This window comes from Python bivittatus, unplaced genomic scaffold (genome assembly GCF_059951505.1).
Source record: "Python bivittatus isolate LINGU-HERP-01145 unplaced genomic scaffold, Pbiv_v1 ctg000310_np1212, whole genome shotgun sequence".
Lineage (NCBI taxonomy): Eukaryota > Metazoa > Chordata > Lepidosauria > Squamata > Pythonidae > Python > Python bivittatus.
The window spans coordinates 8618181-8638854 of record NW_028277054.1 but is presented as its reverse complement, the minus strand read 5'-3'; the positions used below and the strand labels follow the sequence as shown (position 1 = coordinate 8638854).

Genomic DNA, 20674 nt, shown 5'->3' with positions numbered 1-20674 from the left:
TAAATTTAAATAATAATAATTATAATAATAATTATAAATAATAATAACAATAATAATAATAATAATAATTATTATTATTTAAATTTATTGGCCGCTCAACTCCAGTGGACTTGTTCTTCTTTTAGATTTCATGGCTTGATGGCCAGGGAGGCTCTTGAGATGGTCATAGGCGATATTTCACTTACTCAAATGTGGTAAGTCAGCTTTGCAGTATTGGGGAGCAGCCTCCTAGAGCAGTCGACTCAGTGGAGGCCTGCAATTGCTCCCACGTCCTAAACTGCACCGTCCCTACAGGCATTTGCCTGTGGCATTTCCTTTGAGGTACCTGCTAAAGACTAACTGGGTGGGTTTTCAAGGAAGTATATTTTGATTATATGGGGAGAAACCTCCTCGTGGTAAGAATTGTTGGCCACTACAACCATCCCCTGTAGAAGTGAGAGGGCTTTCCTTTGGTGGAGCTTTTGACATCTCATTGGGTTGCTCCTGTTTGCAGATTGTATGTTGAGCTACTGGTGGGGGCTAGTCTCAGAGATGTGGGTCTTCTAGAAAATTTTGAATTGGAACATTATTTTGGAAAAAAAATCTATTGGAATTCTTTTCTGTGCAAAGGGTATGATTCCAATATGGATATTCAACTCAATATTCATAGCTTGCATACATATTTTGGTTACATTAGGAAGAGAGAAGCAGGAAATCACTGCTGCTCAGTTTTTTAAAACTATCACCTGAACAAACAAACATATAATTTTGAAACTGCCAAATGTCTGATGTGGAAAATTTTGACCCTGGAAAATTTCTTCCACTGAAAGTTTTCCAGACTTGATCTGAAAAATACTTCCAATACTAACTTTCTTAAGTAAAACTTTATTTCCCCAGGGTTGGCTGCTTAACATTTATTACTTCTCAGTTGTAATGCTGTCTTAGAAAATCAAATATCCATTTAAAAAAGTGAAACATAAATTTCATCTGTTTCACTGCTTTCCACTGAAAGGCTGGAATCCTTGTATTCTTACTTGGCAGTAACGCTCATTGTACACAATTGTACGTGTGCAGACGTGTGCAAATTATTTGGACTAATTGCACTGTAACTGATTAGGAACAAGACACAATTTACATTCACTACAAAATAAGACTTTAGAGAAGGGAGTATTGAACTAGGCCTGTGTTTGTGTGCATACATTGTGCGCAACATTGTGATCCTTGTTAAGAAGGACTACAATGTAACTGCATTAAGTAGCAGTCACAGGCCAAAAGGGGTGACACAAGGTGAAAATACGGCGACAGAAAGCAGTCTTCTTAATCTAATGACAGCCAGTCTGGATAATAAACCTTCAGCTTGAACTCTACGTTGATCATAACGATGCTTTTCTCGTGCTCCCAAAATGATTTGGGGCACTTGCTGGTCATCTTTGATTTCGTCTGAATGCCTAGATCTTTTTATGTGGGGGCTACCTACTTCCTGGTTATTTTGCACATAGCCTTAAGCCCCGCCATGGGAGAGCTGACACGTCTCCGCCCTCCCTCTTCTCTTTGGAGCAACTCGGAAGGTGCCTGGCGAGGGCACGAAGTCTGCTGATGCGCGGTCTTCATTCATTCTTCTCAAACTTTGGCAAGAGTTGAGGCGCACAGCTGGTTGGGACTTGTAGGCACGCGCGGCTTCAAGCGGGCCCTGTCAAGTGGAGGAGCGGAGGGTCGGGGCTTGGCCTCCCTTCGCCGCCGCCACGCCCCGGTTGGATCGCGGGACCAAACCGACTCCCGCACGCAGCTTGCCGAGGGAGAAGGACTTTCAGGGCCTCTTCCGGGATGCTTGCATTGCGTGGATCGCCCCGTCCGGCAGAGCGGCGTCGCAGACTGCAACTCCCAGCATGCACGGAAATGGGAATCGGCCCGCGCGCTGCATCCTGGGAGCTGTAGTGCTGCAGCCTCATCTCCGCCTGAACGCAAAGGAGATTCACTTCCCATTAGCTGTTTAAAAGAGCCCTCTTGCAACAGTTCGTGGGGAGAGCAGTCATGCTCTGCGTCGTAAAGCCCAGGCGAAACCCGAATTCTATTCCTTGCACAGACGTTCTAGCTGATCCTCCGACCTCCCTCTCTCTCTTTCCTAGGCGAGCGACCATTACACCCGACTCAATCGTCCACCATGCCTAAGGGCTGTTCAGCTCGAATGCGGCCGCGGTGCCCGATGGGAAACTTAGTTTCCCTCTGTCACGGCCCCAGCCGGACTGCAGAGGCCGAGCTCCAGCGAGGACTCTTCTTCCCACAATCCGCAGCCACGTCAGACGGACGCTTCCGGCTCGCGGCGCCCGACGGGAACCGCGGTCCCCGCGTCTCGCGCCCTCCCCTTTCTCTCCATGCAGAGCCGCCCGGCGCGGGACTCGGACTCCCAGGCTGCCTCGCGCCGCGAGCTGGAGGCGCTGGCGGAGGATTGTTATTGTGGCGGCCCGGCCCCCTAGACTCCTCTCAGTGTTTAAAGATGGCGGCGGCGGCGGCTGCTGCTGCGGCGGGAGGAGGCGGCGGCAGCGGCGGCAGCGGCTCCTCCTCCTCCTCCTGGGCCTCGGTGCCGCGGGGACGCTTTCCGGGGCGGCCCGGCGGGTGCCGCGCGCGGGGAGCCGGGGCCGGCAGCCGCGCGCGGGTCTCGCTGCTGGCGCCGCAGCTGCTGCTCTGGGCCGCCTCCGGAGAGGGCGAGCGGGCCGTGGCGGCGGCGGCGACGGCGGCGGGGGACACCACCCTGGGGAGCCTGCTGGGCCTCGGCCGGAGCTGGCGCCGCCTGCAGGGCCTGCTGGGGGACAGCAGCAGCGGCAGCAGCGGCGGCGAGGAGGAGCCGGTGAGATTCCCGCGGCGGGCGGCCCCTTGACAAGGAGGGCGGCCCTGGCGCCACGGGGCCCGCGCTCTCCGTCGCCGGGCGGGGCGGCCCTTGCACGCGGCGGGGCGGCGGGTGGACCCTTCCCCTGTGCGGCCGCGCTGCTTCCCCCCGCCCGCCGGGCGTCTCCTCCCGGGAGATCCGCAGCGGCCGGGCTGCGATGCTCGGGCGGGGGGTTCCCGCGGGGCCGGCGGCTCGGCGCCGCCCGGTCCGGGCAGGAAAGGTCGGCAGCCCGTCCGCCGCGGGTCTCGGGCGTCGGGCTGGAGCCGGTTCTGACCCGGGCCGAGTCTCCTGCACGTGGGTTGCCGCGCTCTTCGCTCAGGGGCGGCGTTGGGCAGGGGGGAGGATGTTTCCAGCTGACTGGCGCTGCCGCCTTGCAAGGCGGGCTCCAAAGGAGAAGTGACCCTCCTGGCTGCTTTAAGTGCTCCGGATGGTCCTCGCAGGGCTTTACAGCTGCCGGCCTTAAACGTGCCCGTCCGGGCGTGCAGTCGAGCCCAGGAGTGCTTTGCTTCCCAAGAAAACCCGGCTCAGGGTTGCAGCTGGCAGGGAGCATCCTGGAGCTTGTGCCCCGGGTGCTGTCAAACCCGCTCCTCCCTTTGTGCCGCTTGGAATGGCGCATGCAACTAGTTCAGGTGTGGTGGGGTAGCCATGGTGAACAGATGCTGTTCTCCTTGGGGGAGAGGTGGAGGAGGGGTTTGCTTCCAGTCCTTGTTGTTTGTGGGCAGCTGTTCTCCCTTTTGCTCTAGGTGCTCTTTAACAGGAAGGTGGCTCTTTGGGAGGGCCTGTGCCTGGTTAGCTGGGGGTGTGGTGCGTTCAGACATACGTTGCTTTTGTTCCTTCCTGGATCCTCCTGAGTTACTCTCTGAACAGGGCACTAGTCACCTGCCAGACAGGGTTTCTCCTCCTCCATCCTCATGTATCCTGATCCTTGGAGGAACTAGCTGAATCAGAGAGGTCCTCTCATACAGCTTCTTACAAAGCAGCTTGGCAGTTCCTTGCAGGCGTCTAAGGAAATCACTCCATTCCTGAAAGACTAGAGGTTTCCTTGAAGTAAGGTTTTGTCACTTGCTCCCAGGAACTTTGAAGGGTTACCTGGGAGCATCGAGGTAGCTGGAAATGTCTAGGAAGATGCCAGTAATGGCTGGATGGTGGCTTGAGTTTCATGCATTTGTGGCAGCTCCTTGCATATGAGTTGCATTTCCATACTCTTAATCCAGGACAATATGGACAAATACATTTAGCAGAAGCTGAGATTGGAACTGAGATGCGGGATATCCTCTCTCCCTGGAAGAGATGCATTGACATGGAAGAGCTTTCTGTCATGAGTAACACTTGCAGATTGAAATCAGGTTTCCCCATCTCAGTTTGGTTGGCATCACCCCAGAATATTTGCAACTTGTCTTTTCCCCCCCTTGGAAGCAGCACACCAGAACAGGCCTTTGCCAGTTGTTTTTTGACTTGGGGCTGGTTGCTATTGCTGATTGCAAAATGATGGATCATGGCTCCCTGACAGGTTTTAGAGGCCTGGAGATATCAAGCATCTAGTCTTCTAGAAGAAGCTAAGGAGATCAGTCCTAACAGAAAGTCTCTGTGGCCTTTGAAACAAGGCCATAAGTAAAAGGTTTGAGAATTGTTTGGCATGGGTCACTGCTTCCTAAGATGGAATGCTTTATGTTCTAGGATGGGCAGGGATCTCAGGCCTAACGTGGCAGACCAAGACAGATTGTCTAGCTTGCAGGGCCCCAAGTGAAGCCACTTTCATCACCTGCTGCAACAGGCATGCTCGCTGCAGTCCCAGGTGAAATACTTGCAAGCATGGCTCTTTTTTCAGCTACCTCATGCCTTTCCTGAAAGACAAGATGTGCAGTGTTCATATTTCTAAAGCCACACTTGTGGGGGCCCTGCTAGATGGTTTGGTCACTAAGGCTTTTCTTCTTCCTTTGATTCTGTCACTTGGGTGTAACGTGAAGGCTGGCCTGGTCCTTAGCGACATCATTTGGCCTGCATGAGAAGACTGCAGTGGTTGGGCCCTTAAGCCCAATTCCTGTTCCCAACTTGGAGTGGTACTAGAGAAGCAAATAGTAGTAGGCTACTCAGTGGGGAAAGTAGTTTCTCCCTTAGCACTCGATATCTAGTTGACAGCATAAAAGAGAACAAGGGGTGAGTAGATTTATAAAGTGACAGTTTGGGTTGATCATGCCTGGGAAGGAGAAGACATCAGAAGGCTTTGTACTCCTGTTCAGAGTTGGTGAAAATTAGAATGCAGGTAGTTAACCTCAGTTGTGGTAAATTTGAAAACAAGCATTTGCCTCTTAAGAGAAGGCCTACAAGGTTCATCTAGTTCACTATTCTGCATCATACAGTGGCCAACCCGATGAATATGGAGAGCTTGCAAACAGAATACATGGATGCCAGTTGTATTGTTCATTTTTAAGGACTGCTACTTAGGGCATGATCTTTGATTTTGGAGAATAATATACACCTATCAGAATTAGTGGTAATTGACAGCCCAATCTACTGCGAAGGGTCATAGTCCCTTTTATGCTTAAATTGATAGCCATTCATCACATCTGGTGGCTAGTGCATTCCATAATTTAATTATGACTGTGCAAAGAAGTACCTTTTTTGAGTAGTCTTGAATCTCCTTGCATGTAGCTTCATTGAATTGACTATTGCAACAGGAAGAAAAGTTTTTCTCTATCTACTTTTTCCATGCCATGCTTGCTTTTATTCTATAATTTCTCCCTTACCCCCCCCCCTTTTTGGGGGGGTTTGTCCTTTCCTTGCCGATAGCTCTTGCCATGATCCTCACTCAGTGTAAACAAGTATGTAGACCTTGGGAACTGAAAGGTTCAATTGTTCTTTGTCTCTGTTGATCTAATGTAATTTTTGAGTTACAGTCCAAGCAGGCTTAATGGGAGTTACATCAATAATGGTATATATATTTTTCTTACAAGTTACATTTTCCATTGCAACCAATTGCCTGTCAATTATACATTTGATGTCACAGGGTTGAATACATTCTAAGATAGAATTCTAGACCTCAGGACATATATTTTACCATGTGCACCCAAGCTACAGTCCCTGAGGACCAGAATTCTGTCCTAGGGTACATTCAACCCCGTGATGTAAAACGACTAGTTGTCAGGCATTGGGTCCAGTTAGGGTAGGGCCATCGACTTGTGACTCTAGCGCTGCTTGCAGTTCTGAAATCCTTTCACAGTCCCCAGAGCCTCCTGTGAGCCTTATGATGTAGGAAATGCTTGGACACTGCAGTATATAGCCTTAAGTAGGCCTAACATATTTAAAAACAGCAAAGGAAAAAAAATCTCCTAACTATATCAACCTGAAAAAACTCCCCAAAACATCTTAGCTCTGCTCTTGTGCTTCATCATCATTCCACTCACTGCATCTTTCTAAAAAATTCTGATTATAGTTCCCAACCATCAAAATGTTGTCCGCTCCTGCTTTAAAGTCCTCAAAATAGGTTTTGAAGGCATCCCGTGTGAATGACATGGACTGTAGAATACATCTCAGAATCTATTACAAGGCAGAAGTGATCCTGGATGGACAGATTATATGGAAAGCAAGTTTGAAAGCTGCAGAGCTAGTAAGGAATAGTGTTTGGACTATAAAGGACGTATATGATTTTCTGATAACAAGCTCCCAGTTCATCGCAGTCAAGGTTACAGGTAATGCAGAGAAAAGCAGAAACGTTCATTGTGTTTACAATTGGGCGTAAAGTCACTGGTTCCTACAAGTAATCCCTAAAATATGACTATTAAGATCCTTACTCCCCTCCCCCGCCTCCCCAAAATCACCCAAATAGGTATAACCTACCAGCTCTTCATGAAATATGTTGCTGGTGATGTAGCATCAGTGGCAACTGAATCTCCATACTTCTTTGTACCATTCCTCTTCTACTGGAAGTGTGTGAGCATCTGTTTTGCTGTGGTATATGGCAGGACCTACATGCATTTTATATTTCCTCAAAGTGGTTATAAATGGGTGGCAATGGGTATCTCAAGAATAGCTTTCTTGTTTTGCAGCTCTTGGGAATAAGAACTGTTCTAAGATGTCTTAGTGATGCTTGTTCAAGACTCAAACCAAATGAACTTTGAGGCAATCATTTAATTCATCCAGAGGTTAGAACTGCTGAGTCTCTCCTATCTCATTGCTTGAACTCACCTGTCTTCCTTTACATACAGTCACTCCATACTTCTTTGCCTTTTACAACTTTTGCCTTTGCTGTATTCTAGAATTTTTGCAGAATGAAATACACCCTCCCAACTTTCAGCTGTTGGAAACATAATAAATAATGCCTGGTAGGAATACGTATTTACCAGTATTTACTGCTGCATCTTATCCATGCATGCCTAAAAGAGAAGAAACCCCAAGCAAAGGAAACCCAACACACATCTCTTTCAGTTAATAAAGTTTTATGTCCTAGTTGCCTGGGGAGAACTTCTTGTTGTCCACAGACAGCCAGGTGAATGGCTACTTCATTCTAGCCAGTTTTGATTGAAATAGAGTTTGCCTGACATTTTTAGATACCCTCTAGTATGTTCCTCCTGGTAGTTATGATGGTGCTGAGTAATGTGAATATTTCTGGAAGAAGAGAAGGTGCTTGGTACCAACTCTTATTATGACAGGTTTCAGAAACATTCATCCATGTGAATTTGAAGACTGTCTCAACAACATTCTTCCTTTAAGTGTTGAACCTTTTGCAGTTTGCAGCTATGTGTTTTGAGAACCATATCAGACAGAAGCTAGGGAACACCTTTCCCTCTTAATTTCTTTCCCTTCCAGTGCTTAAATAAAATATGCTAAATAACAGACTGTCTTTAATCCATTCATCCATTCATTAGCCTATACAAACAACATTAATTCTGGCCAACATGGATAGATTCCATTTGCCTCTGTATTCTTCATTGTCTTGGGTTTATTTTTTCCATTTCTGAGATGCATAAAAGTGCAAAAACATGAATGGGTTGAGACATTCAGCAGCCTGTGCCAGCTCAGGCATGCATGCAAGAGAGAACTTTATTGGACCTTCCTTGCATTATCCCTCTTTGTGCTGCATCAGGGTTGGAGGCTGGGCTAGCGCTCTGCCGGGGTGTCAGCCATGCATGTACAAGGTGATCTTCATAAGTTGGTGCATTGAAATATGTAATATTTATGAACATTCTGTACTTGTAGAACTGGGGTTCTTAACTTTGTTGTTGTTGTTCCAGGGACCCCTTTGAGAGCCTGGTAAAACCTACAGGCCCTTCTCAGAAAAATGTATCTAAATGCATAAAATAAAATAAAGTTGTAATTTTTCCCTATCCCCCTGAAATCTATCCATGGACCCCCAAAGCTATAGGCTTTTAACAGCATTACCTATGAAGGGGAAAGCATGACCTTTGCACCTTGAACAGGTGCAAAACCTTGCAACTGAACAAGGTACAGTTAAGTACCTGCATAAGTTATCATCTGATTATAGAAAAGTTGGTTGATTCTTCTTAAGAGCTTTCTGTGAGCTAAAATTGCTCCAAGTACTGAGCTGAGTCCTAACCCAGCTATCTTGCTGATATTTAGTAAGAATATCTGCAAATGTGTTGCACCTTGCCTTGAATTTCAGTAGGGAAGAAAGATGGAATATAAATATAACAAAATCATTTCATATGCATGCCCCAAACAAAAGAATAAACCAAGAGTTCTGGTTTATTAATCTGCATTGTGCCACACAACCCATTCATTCATTTCCTCTCCATGAGTGGGTGAATATCCTGCACTGCTGAGTGTTACAGCAGAACCTGGGATTATGGTTAAATGTGTCTAAAAAACCAGATTTTGTAAGATAACAGTGATCTCTGGTTTATAAATCTGTTTCTTTATAATCCCTGGTGTAGAGACAATATTATGCCAAACATATATGATTACTTTATTCATTTATTTGCCCGAGCATACTGTGTGCGCATTGTAGCTTAATAAGCCAGACCTAACTTGTTCTGTATGCTGGCACATAATAATATAATAATAATAATGAATTAATTAGCTGCAAAGCCATATCAGAATATAGAAGACAATAATAAGTCCATACGTAACATAATAGAGTAAAAGGCAAAACTAAAAGAAAATGCAGTTCATATTTCTCTGTCACCCCTACAGTTTACTTCAGTCAGATCCATGTATGCAGTTCTCAATTGCAGTTCTCAATTGAACTGTTTTATTCAGATAAAAGGCCGTATTATATGTAATATTTGGGTTCTATCTGTGATAGCACATAGTTTTATAGGGAAAAAAAATAAAGTGAACACAACAACCACATTTCTCTTTAATTTTACTTACACAAATTAGATACGGCATTTCGGACGCAAAACCTTTTGACTCTGAAAAGCTTTGCACAACCCTGTCCCGCAAATGAGAAAACTCAGCCTAGTCCACTACTGTGACATTGTGATATATTAATCCCGGCTTTATAGGCTCCAGTTGCCCTTCATCACCATCATCCTCATCATCATTGGTGCAGTCTCTATTTACCAAAAAGTTGTTTCCCCCTGAGCTAAAAAGGCATTGGCGACAGAAATACAGGTAGCTAGTTTCAGTTCTTTCCCATGGCCCTCATCACCTTCTCTAGCTTTCGACCAGAAAAGGTACGGATGGACATGTGCCTAGCTGCATTTTGGGCGAAGCAGAGTCTTTGGTGAGGTATGGAAACTGGAGACTTGGGAGAGAAGGGGATTCAATGGGGAAGGTTGAGATCAACAGATATTGCATCTCCTCTAACTCTTTTTCAGGAGTTTCCTTTAGGAACCAGAAATTTTGCTCCCATATGTTTTGCGTCATCTGGGGAGAAACAAGCCACCTTTGTGTCACGGTGGAAGGCAGATGTTCCTCCCTTGACAGCTTTTTCCCCAAATGTCGCATTTTCCTCTAAGAATTCATGGCAGCCGTATGCAGAAGATGCACTGGGATGCAGAAGTTGTATCCTTTAGGTGCATCCTAAACCTATCCCGAGGGTCCTGGCATCTAAGAATAGATCCTTTACATCATGGTTCCTCAACCTTGGCAACTTTAAGACGGGTGGACTTCAACTCCCAGAATTCCCCAGCCAGCCTTGCTGGCTGGGGAATTCTGGGAGTTGAAGTTCACCCGTCTTAAAGTTGCCAAGGTTGAGGAACCCTGCTTTACAGAGTCTTGGGGGGGGGGGTTTCCCCCTTGGTCAGATCAAATGTTTGGAAGAGATGCTAATAAATGGAGATTAAATGGAGTGCTTTAGGGTTTTGTTGTTCTTGCAATTGTTCTGTGAAGCAGGCAGCAGGCTTATTCCTTTATTTGTAAAATGGAGAAAGAGAGTAAGAGCTGGAACCACTTACCTAGCAAGCCCTTGGCAGAGCACATATTTGGGCATCCCCAAATCCTACAACTTGCACTTTGTTTTGATCTCAGCCTTTCCCACCAATTCCCCCGAAAGAGCATCCATACTTCCTTGAGGACTCGGCCTTGTCCCAAAGGGAGCCATTCATACCTTCTGTGCTTGGAGGCTACAAGGGGTGAAGAGAGCTGTGGAAGAAGTCTGAACCAACTTCCCTGTCTTTGTTTTCCCAAACCCTGCAATTCGGGCATTCTAAGCGCTCCCAAATGGTTGCAGAAGGAAGACTGGCTTCTTTCTGGCATCATCATCAGGGTAGGCTTTCATTTCTCGACTGGTGCTTTCAACTGCAGTAGTCCTCTGTGTGGCCTGTGTTTGTTTTTCAAGTGATCCCCATGACCCTTGCAAGAAAAAAATGCTGACAGCTCTTTCTGTCCCCTGCTGAATAATAAGCTCCATTCGGCACTCAGATCCAATGAGCAAGTGGGAGAGAAAAGTTGGAAGCGTTTGTTAGCTGGGCACAGCTCAGTTTTATGCCTATTCCTGTTTTCAAATCACCCTTGAATGACCATGTTGGTGGTTGTAGTCCAATTACCAGGGGTCACCAGCTTGAGAGGGCTGCTGTTGGTTAATGCATCTGTTTTGGAGATGAAGGTCCGGTGCGTAGCTTGCAGCAACTGGCCGTCGCCATCGCTGTCCTGTTTGCTGTGGACTTTCAAGAACAGCATCTTGGGATCACGGAAGGAATAAGTTTGTATTTAGAAACAGCTGGGGCAGCTGTCAACATTACAGCTGTAAATGTAAGAAAGTGCAGCAATCCACAAAGAACGCACAAATGGGAATAGGGAGTCTGGTGCCTTTGGGAGGAGGCAACGTATAAGCAGTCAGCTTAATTTTGACATTGACTGCCATTGATCCGTTTGGACTTCTGGTAAGAATTTCCCTTCCCTCAGTTGCCTCCCAGAGCATTAAGAGAAAAAGAGGAGAAAGAAGTTGAAGGGAAAGGAGAGAGGGGAATATTCCTGCACGCGTTTCTCTCTGACCCTGCAAACAGCTGGGTTTGACTGCTCCACCATGTGATCTTTAACCTCGAGAGAATATGGGCCTCAAAGAGAGAAAAGCTGCTCACCTCGGCTCTGCTGCTTCCCTCTTGATCTTCTCCAGAAGGCCTGCCATCTTTAGCTGGATCTGTAGCTGATATACTTTTTTGGCCATCTGTTTCCCAGGTGCTTTAACTTTGAGAGTGGCCAGTATGGCTTTACAGTTGGGTCTGAAATCTAGCGATTTATCTTGGGTCACAAGGACCGGCCAAAAGAAAATGAGTTTTCTGGCTGTTTGTAGAATTATATTTCTCTTCGCTGTTGAGGCCCAGGATTATTTCACCCTCCATTTTCAAAACTTGACGCCTGCAGTTTTTCTTTCTGTAACTAAGGACTAATCCACAAGCATTCAGATCTTCAGCTATTACAAGCTTCTGCTTTGGGGGGCAGCAGACATGGCACAGTTGCTGTGATTTGGGCGGCCTTGCAAAGCTAAATTAAAAATAAATAAATAGTAAAGATGGTGCGGATCTAATGAGGTTCCATTCAGAGTTGCCAACTTGATCCTTCTTTTATATTCAGTCTGTCACTTGTGAATGTGACCTGTGTGTTAAAATGGCCAACCTTTTCTGCTGTACAGGCGCATGTGCCTGGGTTATTTCTCCCATTCTTTTTCCAAAGATAATGGGACTGTCATCCCAAGGTTGTTCCTGTTTCAGTAGTACTGGGAGGTGGGGGTGACTATGGCCACATCTGGGATCTGCTCTGAATGAGGCATGTTGCCTGTGATAAGTATGGTACCCCCTCTTTCTCTTGGAATGACCATGGTTACTTTTCTTTCCCCTGGCAGGAAGAGTTCCTGGGCTTCCATTCAGAGGATGATGCTTTTCAAAGCTCACTGCGTGCTGCTCTAAGATCTAAAAGAGGTAAGGAATTTTTGTAGGCATAGATTGGTGGTTTGGGTCCTGTCTGACAAAGCTGGTCATGGTCTTTAGAGCTGTGCATGGACCAAACTAAAAAGATTCTCATGAGAGTTTGGCCTTCTAGCTTAACATCGTGTGAATTTTTGGTGTTCTCGCCCAAAACTTCATGGGATATCAGTCAAGAGCACTGCAGTCAGCAATAGGTGTCAATTTTGTGAACTGGCGATCTCAACCATTATTTGATATTCATGCTTTTAGTTAATTTTGAATGTCCTGCACATTCTACCAGTTGGTGGGTCATATATGATAGTTATGATTTAGCATGTTGTGGGAACCAAGCCATCACACTAAGGCATAAGATAGTTTCTTTGTTTCTGTATAGTATATTGTGTTTTGTTAATTTGAAGTTAGGATTAAAATGTGTGGACTCAGCCAAAATATAGTCTCTGTACCTATTGTGACTTTCAAAGGCTGATCCCCAGACAGAATTTCTCAGAAATGTGGTAGGTCCATTTTTGACTCTTCATGTGGAAGTCTCCAATTCCGATATTGTTATGCTTAGTTAGATTTTTAAAGAAACAGTATTTAATCACTTTAAAGGACAAGTTTAGTTGCTGTTACATACATATGGAATCTGGCTTCCTTGGAATTGGAATTGCAGCATAGGAAGGATGTTGTTCAGTACATGTCCAGAAATTCTTTTGTTCTCCAGCAGTTGTGTCCGTGCACAGCAATCCTATTAGTTATAACCAAAATCCTTGAAGCAGTAGCTTTTCTGGTGGGTCTAGTACTAGGATCTGTTTTTTTGTATGAATGTCCTGGTTGCTTCCAAAGACACTTCAATACTAGTATTTGTATTCATTCCCAATACCATTTGTTAGTTCTCCTGAGACTTCTAAGACTCTCCAATTTTATACGACTCCCAGTATTTTAAAACCTTTTGTGACATTTGGCACAGTTTGGTTTGGCTTATATGGCTCTCTACCAGATGTGGAGTTTTCCCTTTGATTCTGTTCCTGACATCTGCTTTCTTGACCCCTTGTCACCAGAGTTGTCTGCTGTTCAGAGCATTTATCAACTGCCTTTTGACTGGTTAATTTGTGAAGTTTAAATGTTATCACAGCCTCAACATAAGTTTTCTTAGGATATTCTAATTTCATAAATTGCATCATTCATTCTTAGAAAGAAAGCTTGTTTTGAACATTCCACTAGGTTTCCAACTAGTAGTACAGTGTGCATGGGATAACATGGGGTCACCTGGAGACGGTTCATTTATTGTAGGTGATCAGGCAAAGTGCATTTCACAATACTGTATTAACAGAACTGTCATGATGTAACATTGGACAATCTTCATCTGGTAACGAAGTGTTATAGATATGCGGATTCTGCATGGGTAGCAAATTGCAGTTGACCAGCAATTTTGTGAGTGCCCATTGTAGTGGAGTCACTTTTACAGCTAGGATTTCTGTCTCTTTGTACAGGTGCCTCTCTGCCAGCACATGGCAGGAGAAAGAGGGTGTTTGCTGAGGACTCCCTTTCCAAGAGGTTGGCCAAGCAAAAGGCTGTGGAATCCCAGCGGGAGCGTATGGTAAAAGCTTTGGCTGAGCTGCTTCAGAGGACCAAAGGGACTCCAGCAAGGATGGGTCGGCAACCAGCTTCTAGTCCAAAAGTTGTCAGGATGCTTCCTAAGCAGATTCAAGCTGACTCAGAACCTGCTGACCCAATAAAATCCAAAACCCCTCTCCTCCTTCCACCATCAACAGAGAAGACTCTCAATTCCACTGTGTCACCTAGGCCACGAGGCCGGCCACGGGGCTCCTTCAGAAAGAAACCTGTTACAAGACCTGGACCTCCCCAGGACAGCACCAAAACTTCATCTTCCATCCCAGAGCCTAATAATAATGTACAGTTGCCCTCATCATGTGCAGAGATCAGTGCACCTTCTCAGCCCACTGAAGCTTTGAAGAAACCACCGCTCATCCTGAAGTTCTTCTCAAAAGCCAGGCGGCATAAATCTGGCCAGTTGGTGGTGACCCACGTCCGGCTAAAGACCCATGGCCATAGAAGGGGCCGCAAGAGGAAGTGGAGCGTGGTACCAGAAAAGAAAGTCTCCCCGCTTCCCTCCCAGTCTGTGTCTGAATCAGAGGCAGTTTTATCAGAGTCAGATGCTTCTGCCCCAGAACCCAAACAGAAGGAACCCCCTGCTCCTCATTTGCTGCCAGAGAATCTTACCCCTGAATTATATCCTCAGCCAAAATCTCCAGTCTCAAAACCAGAGCTGCAACTGGAGGCAGTTGCCCAAGAACTGGAGCCAGCCCCAGAGGCACCTGTCCCAGAACCAGAGGCCGCTGGACCAGAACCAAAGCCTTCCATACCTGAAGGTAGCATTCTTCCTTCATCCAACCAAGTATCTTGGAAACAGGAGCCCCAGCAGCCCTCTCCACAGAGTGATGGAGCAGTCATGCTTTCTGAGAAGGAGCCTTCTAGCGTTGCCCTTTCCATGAGGGCACAATGTTTGAAACGGGGTCGTGGGCGGCGCATGGCAACTCAGCAGTTGCCAGGCAAGCTGAGGGAGGAGGCTGGGGGAACAGCTCAGCAGTCTTGGGTCACTGGCTCCGAGGAGGTTCCAGCTCTCAAGACTACCTTCCTCAAAAATATTCGTCAGTTCATCATGCCTGTGGTGAGTGCCCGTTCATCTCGTCTCATTCGGACCCCCCGTCGGTTTATGGATGAGATCCCGCAGAAGGCATCCAAGCCCTTGGAAAGCCCTGTCCCTGATGGGGCTTTAGACAAGCAGGAAACTTCTCTGTTACCATTGCAGGGGACCCCCCAGCAGCTAAACACCCCAGCCCCCAGTTCTCCTGATAAAGATACCTCTAGGGCCCCATCACCCCCATCTTCCCCTAGTGTTCCCCACATAACTTCCACTGTACTGGCCCTGCCTGAGAAACGGCGATCCATCCTTCGGGAGCCCACATTCCGATGGACCTCACTCAGCCCCACTTTGTCCCCCAAGGATATGGGGAAGGCTCTCTTTCAGGTGCCTAGTGAAGATTCATCTCTTTTGCCCAGTGCTCCAGCCCCTGTCTCTTCCCCCCCAACCAAGCGAACTCCCCTGCTGCGGGCCCCCCAGTTTACACCTAGTGAGGCACACCTTAAGATCTATGAATCGCTGTCTGTGTCTCCTGAGGAGTCTGACCTGGTGCCAGCTTCCCCTGAGGTCAGAAGGGAGCCCCCAGTGCCGTTGCAAGAAGCTGCTCTGCTCCCTAATGAGCCTCTGGTGACCCGCAGTGGCAAAAAGCTTCTGGGAAGGACAAACCACCTTGCTTTGCCCCTCTTCACGGAGGTCCCTAGACCCCTTGAAGCTCAGAGCAAAGAGCTGATCACCATGGAAGATGTCAACTCTCCTGGGGTTGTTCATAAGGTGGCCATCCGAAGAGTTCTGCCTCCATCCATCCAACTGCAGGAGCAAGAAGAGGAAGCAATTGATAGTTCAGAGAGTGAAGCAGAGCAAGCAAGCCTATCTTTGGAGGAAGTGAAGCCCCCTCTGCAGCCGCCCAAGTCCATTGTAACCTCATTATCCAGCATGGATAAAGTTTATAGCCTGCTGACTCGTGCCAAGGTGCAGCTCTACAAGATTGACCAGCAGAAGCAGTTCAAATTCATTCCGGTAAGAGAAGCCCTCAGTGTTGAATAGTGAGGATTTTGGAATCATAGCGAGGGCACGCCATGTCCAGAGGGGTGGGGGTGGAGTATTGTGGTCTTCAGGACCCTCAGTTGTTAGTTTTGCTTGAGCGCAGCACAGTTCCATTTTGGTACAAAACAGATGAATTACTCTATTAATGCACCCCAGGTTAGAAGTCTTGATATTTGCATCTTCTGTTTTGCGGCAGATCACAGAATTATTGAGCATTACAGGTCTAATGCTCAAAATGCTATCAAGGTGGTGCAGGATCCAAAGAATTGGGGTTATTGTACTATCTTTATATTCCCCCCCTCCTCCTCGGAAAGAAAACAAAAGGTTTCTGAGATATTCAGAGCAGTAAATGTTATGAGGAGAATGGGGACTGAAGCAGGCTGCCGGCTATGGCTAGAGGTCAATAGCTACTTTGAGGTTGGGTCTACATATTGCCCTAAACCATAATGGCTGTCTTTATCAAACATGCTTAACCTGATCAGTGCCAAACCTAGTGGCTGCCTGCATACAGTATGCCAAGTATGACTGATTTAAATGTTTTTTAGTGTGTTTTTGTGATACAGTTTTTGTGATGTAGCCTGAATCCTGGCCATTTCATAAGCTTATGGTTCGGTGTGTTTTGAAAATCCTGTAATTGGATTAATATAGTAACCAGGTTAAATGTGCTATATGAACACACGTGAGACATTTTGTTTGGTTTTGGCTTGAAGTGTTGTGTGAATACAGCCATCTGTTGTTTATTCAATTAACCATAGTGAAGCAGTTGATGGTTTAGTGTGATTTTACTGTGCCCTTGGGACGCTGCATGCCTGGGTGCATCTGTGTGCATCATGCTCTGTTTCATGGAAAATGATTGGTGCCTCTGTATTGAGAGATTCCTGGGGTGAGAGCTGCCATTGTGTTGGGAAGTGGGCAGAATTGTTTGGGGAATTAAGTATTGAAAAGGGGTCCCCAACCATGTGGGCTATAATGCTTGTATCCCTTCCTCCTAGGGGTGTCAGAGTGTCAAGGCAGAGGCCTTTGAGACTCCAAAAATCCCAGCTGAGCAGGAGGCGACTGCAGACCTCAAAACGGCAGGAGAAGACAGAAAAGAGGCTCGAAAACAGGTAACTGGTTTGCATCAATGCAGCTAGATCCCAAATACAAAAGCATGGGAAATCTACATGCTATGCTTGGCTTAGCGTGTGGTGTGAACCTGGTTATCATGGCTGGGTTCACGGTTTGTAGCTTAGTGCTGTGTGTAAGCCCAGCCAGTTACAGGTTAGTCAGTCGAATGTGACTCAGCACAATGCGTGAACCCAGGTCGAATGGGGGACAGTTTTGAAGAACCAGCTTGTCACTCATGATAATGGGAGCTCTTACTACACGTTCTTGACAGGGCCAAGAGTCCCCAGTGCAGGGCCCTCGGATCAAGCATGTTTGTCGGCATGCCTCGGTGGCCTTAGGGCAATCTCGTGCGATGGTGCCAGAGGATGTGCCACGCCTCAGCGCCCTGCCTCTGCGGGAGAGGGAAGAGATTGCTGCATCGCCTACTGTAGAAGGTGAGTGTGTGTGGAAGAGACTGGCTGAAGACTCTGTTTCCTTTGTGCCTTCTGGCCTCTCTTTGTCTTACTGGTAGACATCAGTTTCCTGGTTATATTAATATGTAATGTCTGCTAATGACATCATGTGGTAAAGCTCTTATTCAACCCTGAGTGGTATAAACATAGAAGTTGTAAAAGGACTGGAATACCTACATGGGCTTTATTTAGACTTTTTTTTTTTGTCCTGGGGAGGAGAAGAGGAATTCTGATTCGGTTTGATAGGGATGGGAGTGGCAACAAGGGAGAAAGCGATGTAGAAATAAGTGGCTTCTCAGGTTTGGACTCTGCAATATGCTTACAATCAGTACAATCCCTGCAGGTAGATATAGTGTTCATCCTGTTCATGGGATTATTTTGTTGACTTCTTATCAACCCCCTTCTGAAGACTCTATTCATGACAGTTTTTTATCGGAAGTGCACTTTTGAGCCTGCGTTAGGAACACCTTGCAAGCATATCCAAACCAGGCTTTTTTTTTTTTTTTTTTTAAGCCGGGCTCTAGCTCTCATGGTCCTGGCTCTTAGGCCATGCTGATCTCCTATCTATTATAGATTTCAGATGGGGTGAGAGTCTGAATGTGTGGTGCTGTGGTTCATACAACAGAAGTGACAAGTTTCAAAGAATTTGCCCAGGTTTCTCTTAAGCTACATTGTCCCTGCTCCTAGACTTCCAATTTCTGCACTTTTGCTTTAGTAACAAAACTCTAAAGTGTAAGTGCAAAAGTTCTTTTACGCGTGTCTTATAATGTGGGCTGGACTGGACCTTTTTCAGCCTGTTCCACCCAGTTTCACCATGGTGTTTTCTGTCTAACCAAACCAGACTTTTGTTTCTCCCAGGATCAGATAGAAATACATATCTGGTAGGTTTTCTCTAACCAAGAGGTCTCCAAGCATTTCAGCTCATTGACCCCTTCGTGAAGTGTCAGATTATTGATTGACCCCCAAACATTTATTATATGAATATAATTTTATAAACACTACTTTAACTAATAGCACTATGAATAATAACAACAATAGAGACAACTCAGGGCCGCTCTCGCTGACAGCTGACCATCCAATGCTGGGTAACACTGTCTTACCACTAGCCACCTCACTTTCAGGTCTAGGGACTGGTGTGGAGCTGTACAGAGACCCCAAAGGATTAATTGACCCCAATCAACCTTCCATCATTTATTGACCACCTATTGACCCCCAGCCATTTATCGTCCCCCTGGATAGTCCCATTGACCTTTGGAGGTCGATATTTTTTTATATATAAGTTTTAAAAAGAAGATGAAAACAAGAACTAATATAAAGTAAAGGAAAGGAGAAAAGGAAAAGAAAAGAAAAAATGCAAAAAGAAAGAATGAAAAGAAATAGAAGTAGCTTCTGATTTTCTTTGCAACAAATACAAGTACAGTATCGTTACAAAGTTACATCTTACTCTGTGGTTACAAAAGACCCTTGGAGGTCGATATTGACCGCTTTGGGGAACCCTGATCTAACCTGTCAAGTCAGATTCTTATGTCAGCTAACAGTCATAGGTTTATTTTAGCTTTAGTCTGGGATGAAGTTCAAAGAAGCTTACAGGATTAGGGATTGCAGCTTCAGGTTTACGGCCAGGTTAACTTTTGGACTTTTCCACAGAGACCTCGTCAGCATCTGAGAATGAGTGTGGCCACCAGAAGCAAGTGAAGGCCGATTCTGCAGTTAAGGCTACGCCACCCCCTGTGCGTCGCCACGTCTCTCATCACGGCAAAAAGAACCGAATGACTCGTTGTGGGAAGTGCAAAGGATGCCTGAGACTCCAGGACTGCGGCGAATGCATCAACTGCCTAGACAAACCAAAGTTTGGCGGGCCAAACACTAAGAAGCAGTGCTGCGTGTGAGTGTGTCTGAGAAGTTCCCAACTCCAGCCCTGGCCACTTACCCATCGCATTCACTCCCTCCATGCTTCCAGAGAACTAGAAAGCAGGGCTTCAGGATTCTTTCCGAAGCCAAGAAGGAAGAATCAGCCTGTAGTTAAGGGCAGGGGTTTGTAAATTCTGATTCTACAGCACAAGCACAGAGTTCTGCCTTGACTGCAAAGTTTAGCATCCCGTCTCAACAGTCAGAAGCAACTTTCTGCTTTTTAAGGTAGGGAAGACAAGTTTAAAAATGTGTAGCTGCTTGCTGTGCTTCATCTGAGGAGAGTCACACAGTTAGGTAGTCTATTTTTCAGCGGATAGGGGACCACAAGCATTTACATATTGATTTCTTTGTTTATTGGTTAGATTTATATCCTGCTTTTCCTCTAAAAGGGTGGCATATATAGTACTCCTGCTATCAGTTTTATCCCAGCATGGACTGAGTGAAGGTGACTGGGCCAAAGTCACTCAGTGAGGTTCCATTAAGTATGGATTTTAACATGAGATTCCCCCAAAAGAGTTAATATCCTAAACATTTACACTATACTACACTTATACATTCTGAGATCCAGGTTTAAATACCCTTTAAAAGGGCAGCTAGAGTTGGGTCAGAGTAGTGAAATCTAACCACGATGTGTTATTTTCTCTATATATCTGTATCGCAACTAGTGTACAAGTTAAATAACAGATACTAGTTCCACCACACCACACCACACCACACAGGTTGTCATAAACATCCAGAATTCTTATCAGATTGAGTTGGCTGACCCCTTTCCTTTTGTTTCCTGCATCTTTTCTCCTGTCATAATTTGACTCTAAGTAGGTGGTGCGTCACTTTTCAATGCCCTGAAGCTGAACTGACCTCACCCTGCCAGCATCTCAGTGATAGCTCACTGCTGAAATTCCCTATTTGCCTTTCCAGGAATGTCTTATTCTTTTCTGCAACCGGCTGTTGCCTGTTGTGAGTCTTTGGACTCTGAAGCTAGCTGTTATTAATATTTGTGATAGGGCAGGAAGGAGTAGATGGTGGCGCAACCTTGTTTTCTTATTCTCAATCCTTAGAGTAGAGAAATAGCCTGTTTCTGGGCATGGGCTTCCTGGAACAGAGAAACAAAGTGATTGCAATGAAAACAGTAGGAGAGTAGGATGGAGAAAATAATCCCTGGAGGAAACTCTTGCAACTCCGTAGCATATCCGCAAGAACAGTGTTTTTCAATCTTGGCAACTTTAAGATAGGTAGACTTCAACTCCCAGAGTTCTCCAGCCAGCTGCTGGCTTGGGAATTCTGGGAGCTGAAGTCCACCCATCTTAAAGTTGCCAAGGTTGAAAAA

At 46.1% G+C, this 20674-nt stretch overlaps 1 protein-coding gene across 3 annotated transcripts in view; it reads left to right on the top strand.

The window, feature by feature from the left end:
- Positions 1–2401: 2401 nt before the first annotated feature.
- The window catches only part of KMT2B (lysine methyltransferase 2B), a 55842-nt gene continuing 37569 nt past the window's right edge, over positions 2402–20674 (top strand). For all 3 annotated transcript variants that reach the window (XM_088140021.1, XM_088140022.1, XM_088140020.1), the window contains exons 1-6: positions 2402–2824; positions 12108–12183; positions 13662–15850; positions 16870–16983; positions 17256–17418; positions 19084–19321. In XM_088140021.1, the coding sequence (XP_087996147.1) occupies positions 2474–2824; positions 12108–12183; positions 13662–15850; positions 16870–16983; positions 17256–17418; positions 19084–19321 (3131 nt within the window). In that variant the 5' untranslated portion in view covers positions 2402–2473. The remainder of the gene's footprint in view (positions 2825–12107; positions 12184–13661; positions 15851–16869; positions 16984–17255; positions 17419–19083; positions 19322–20674) is intronic.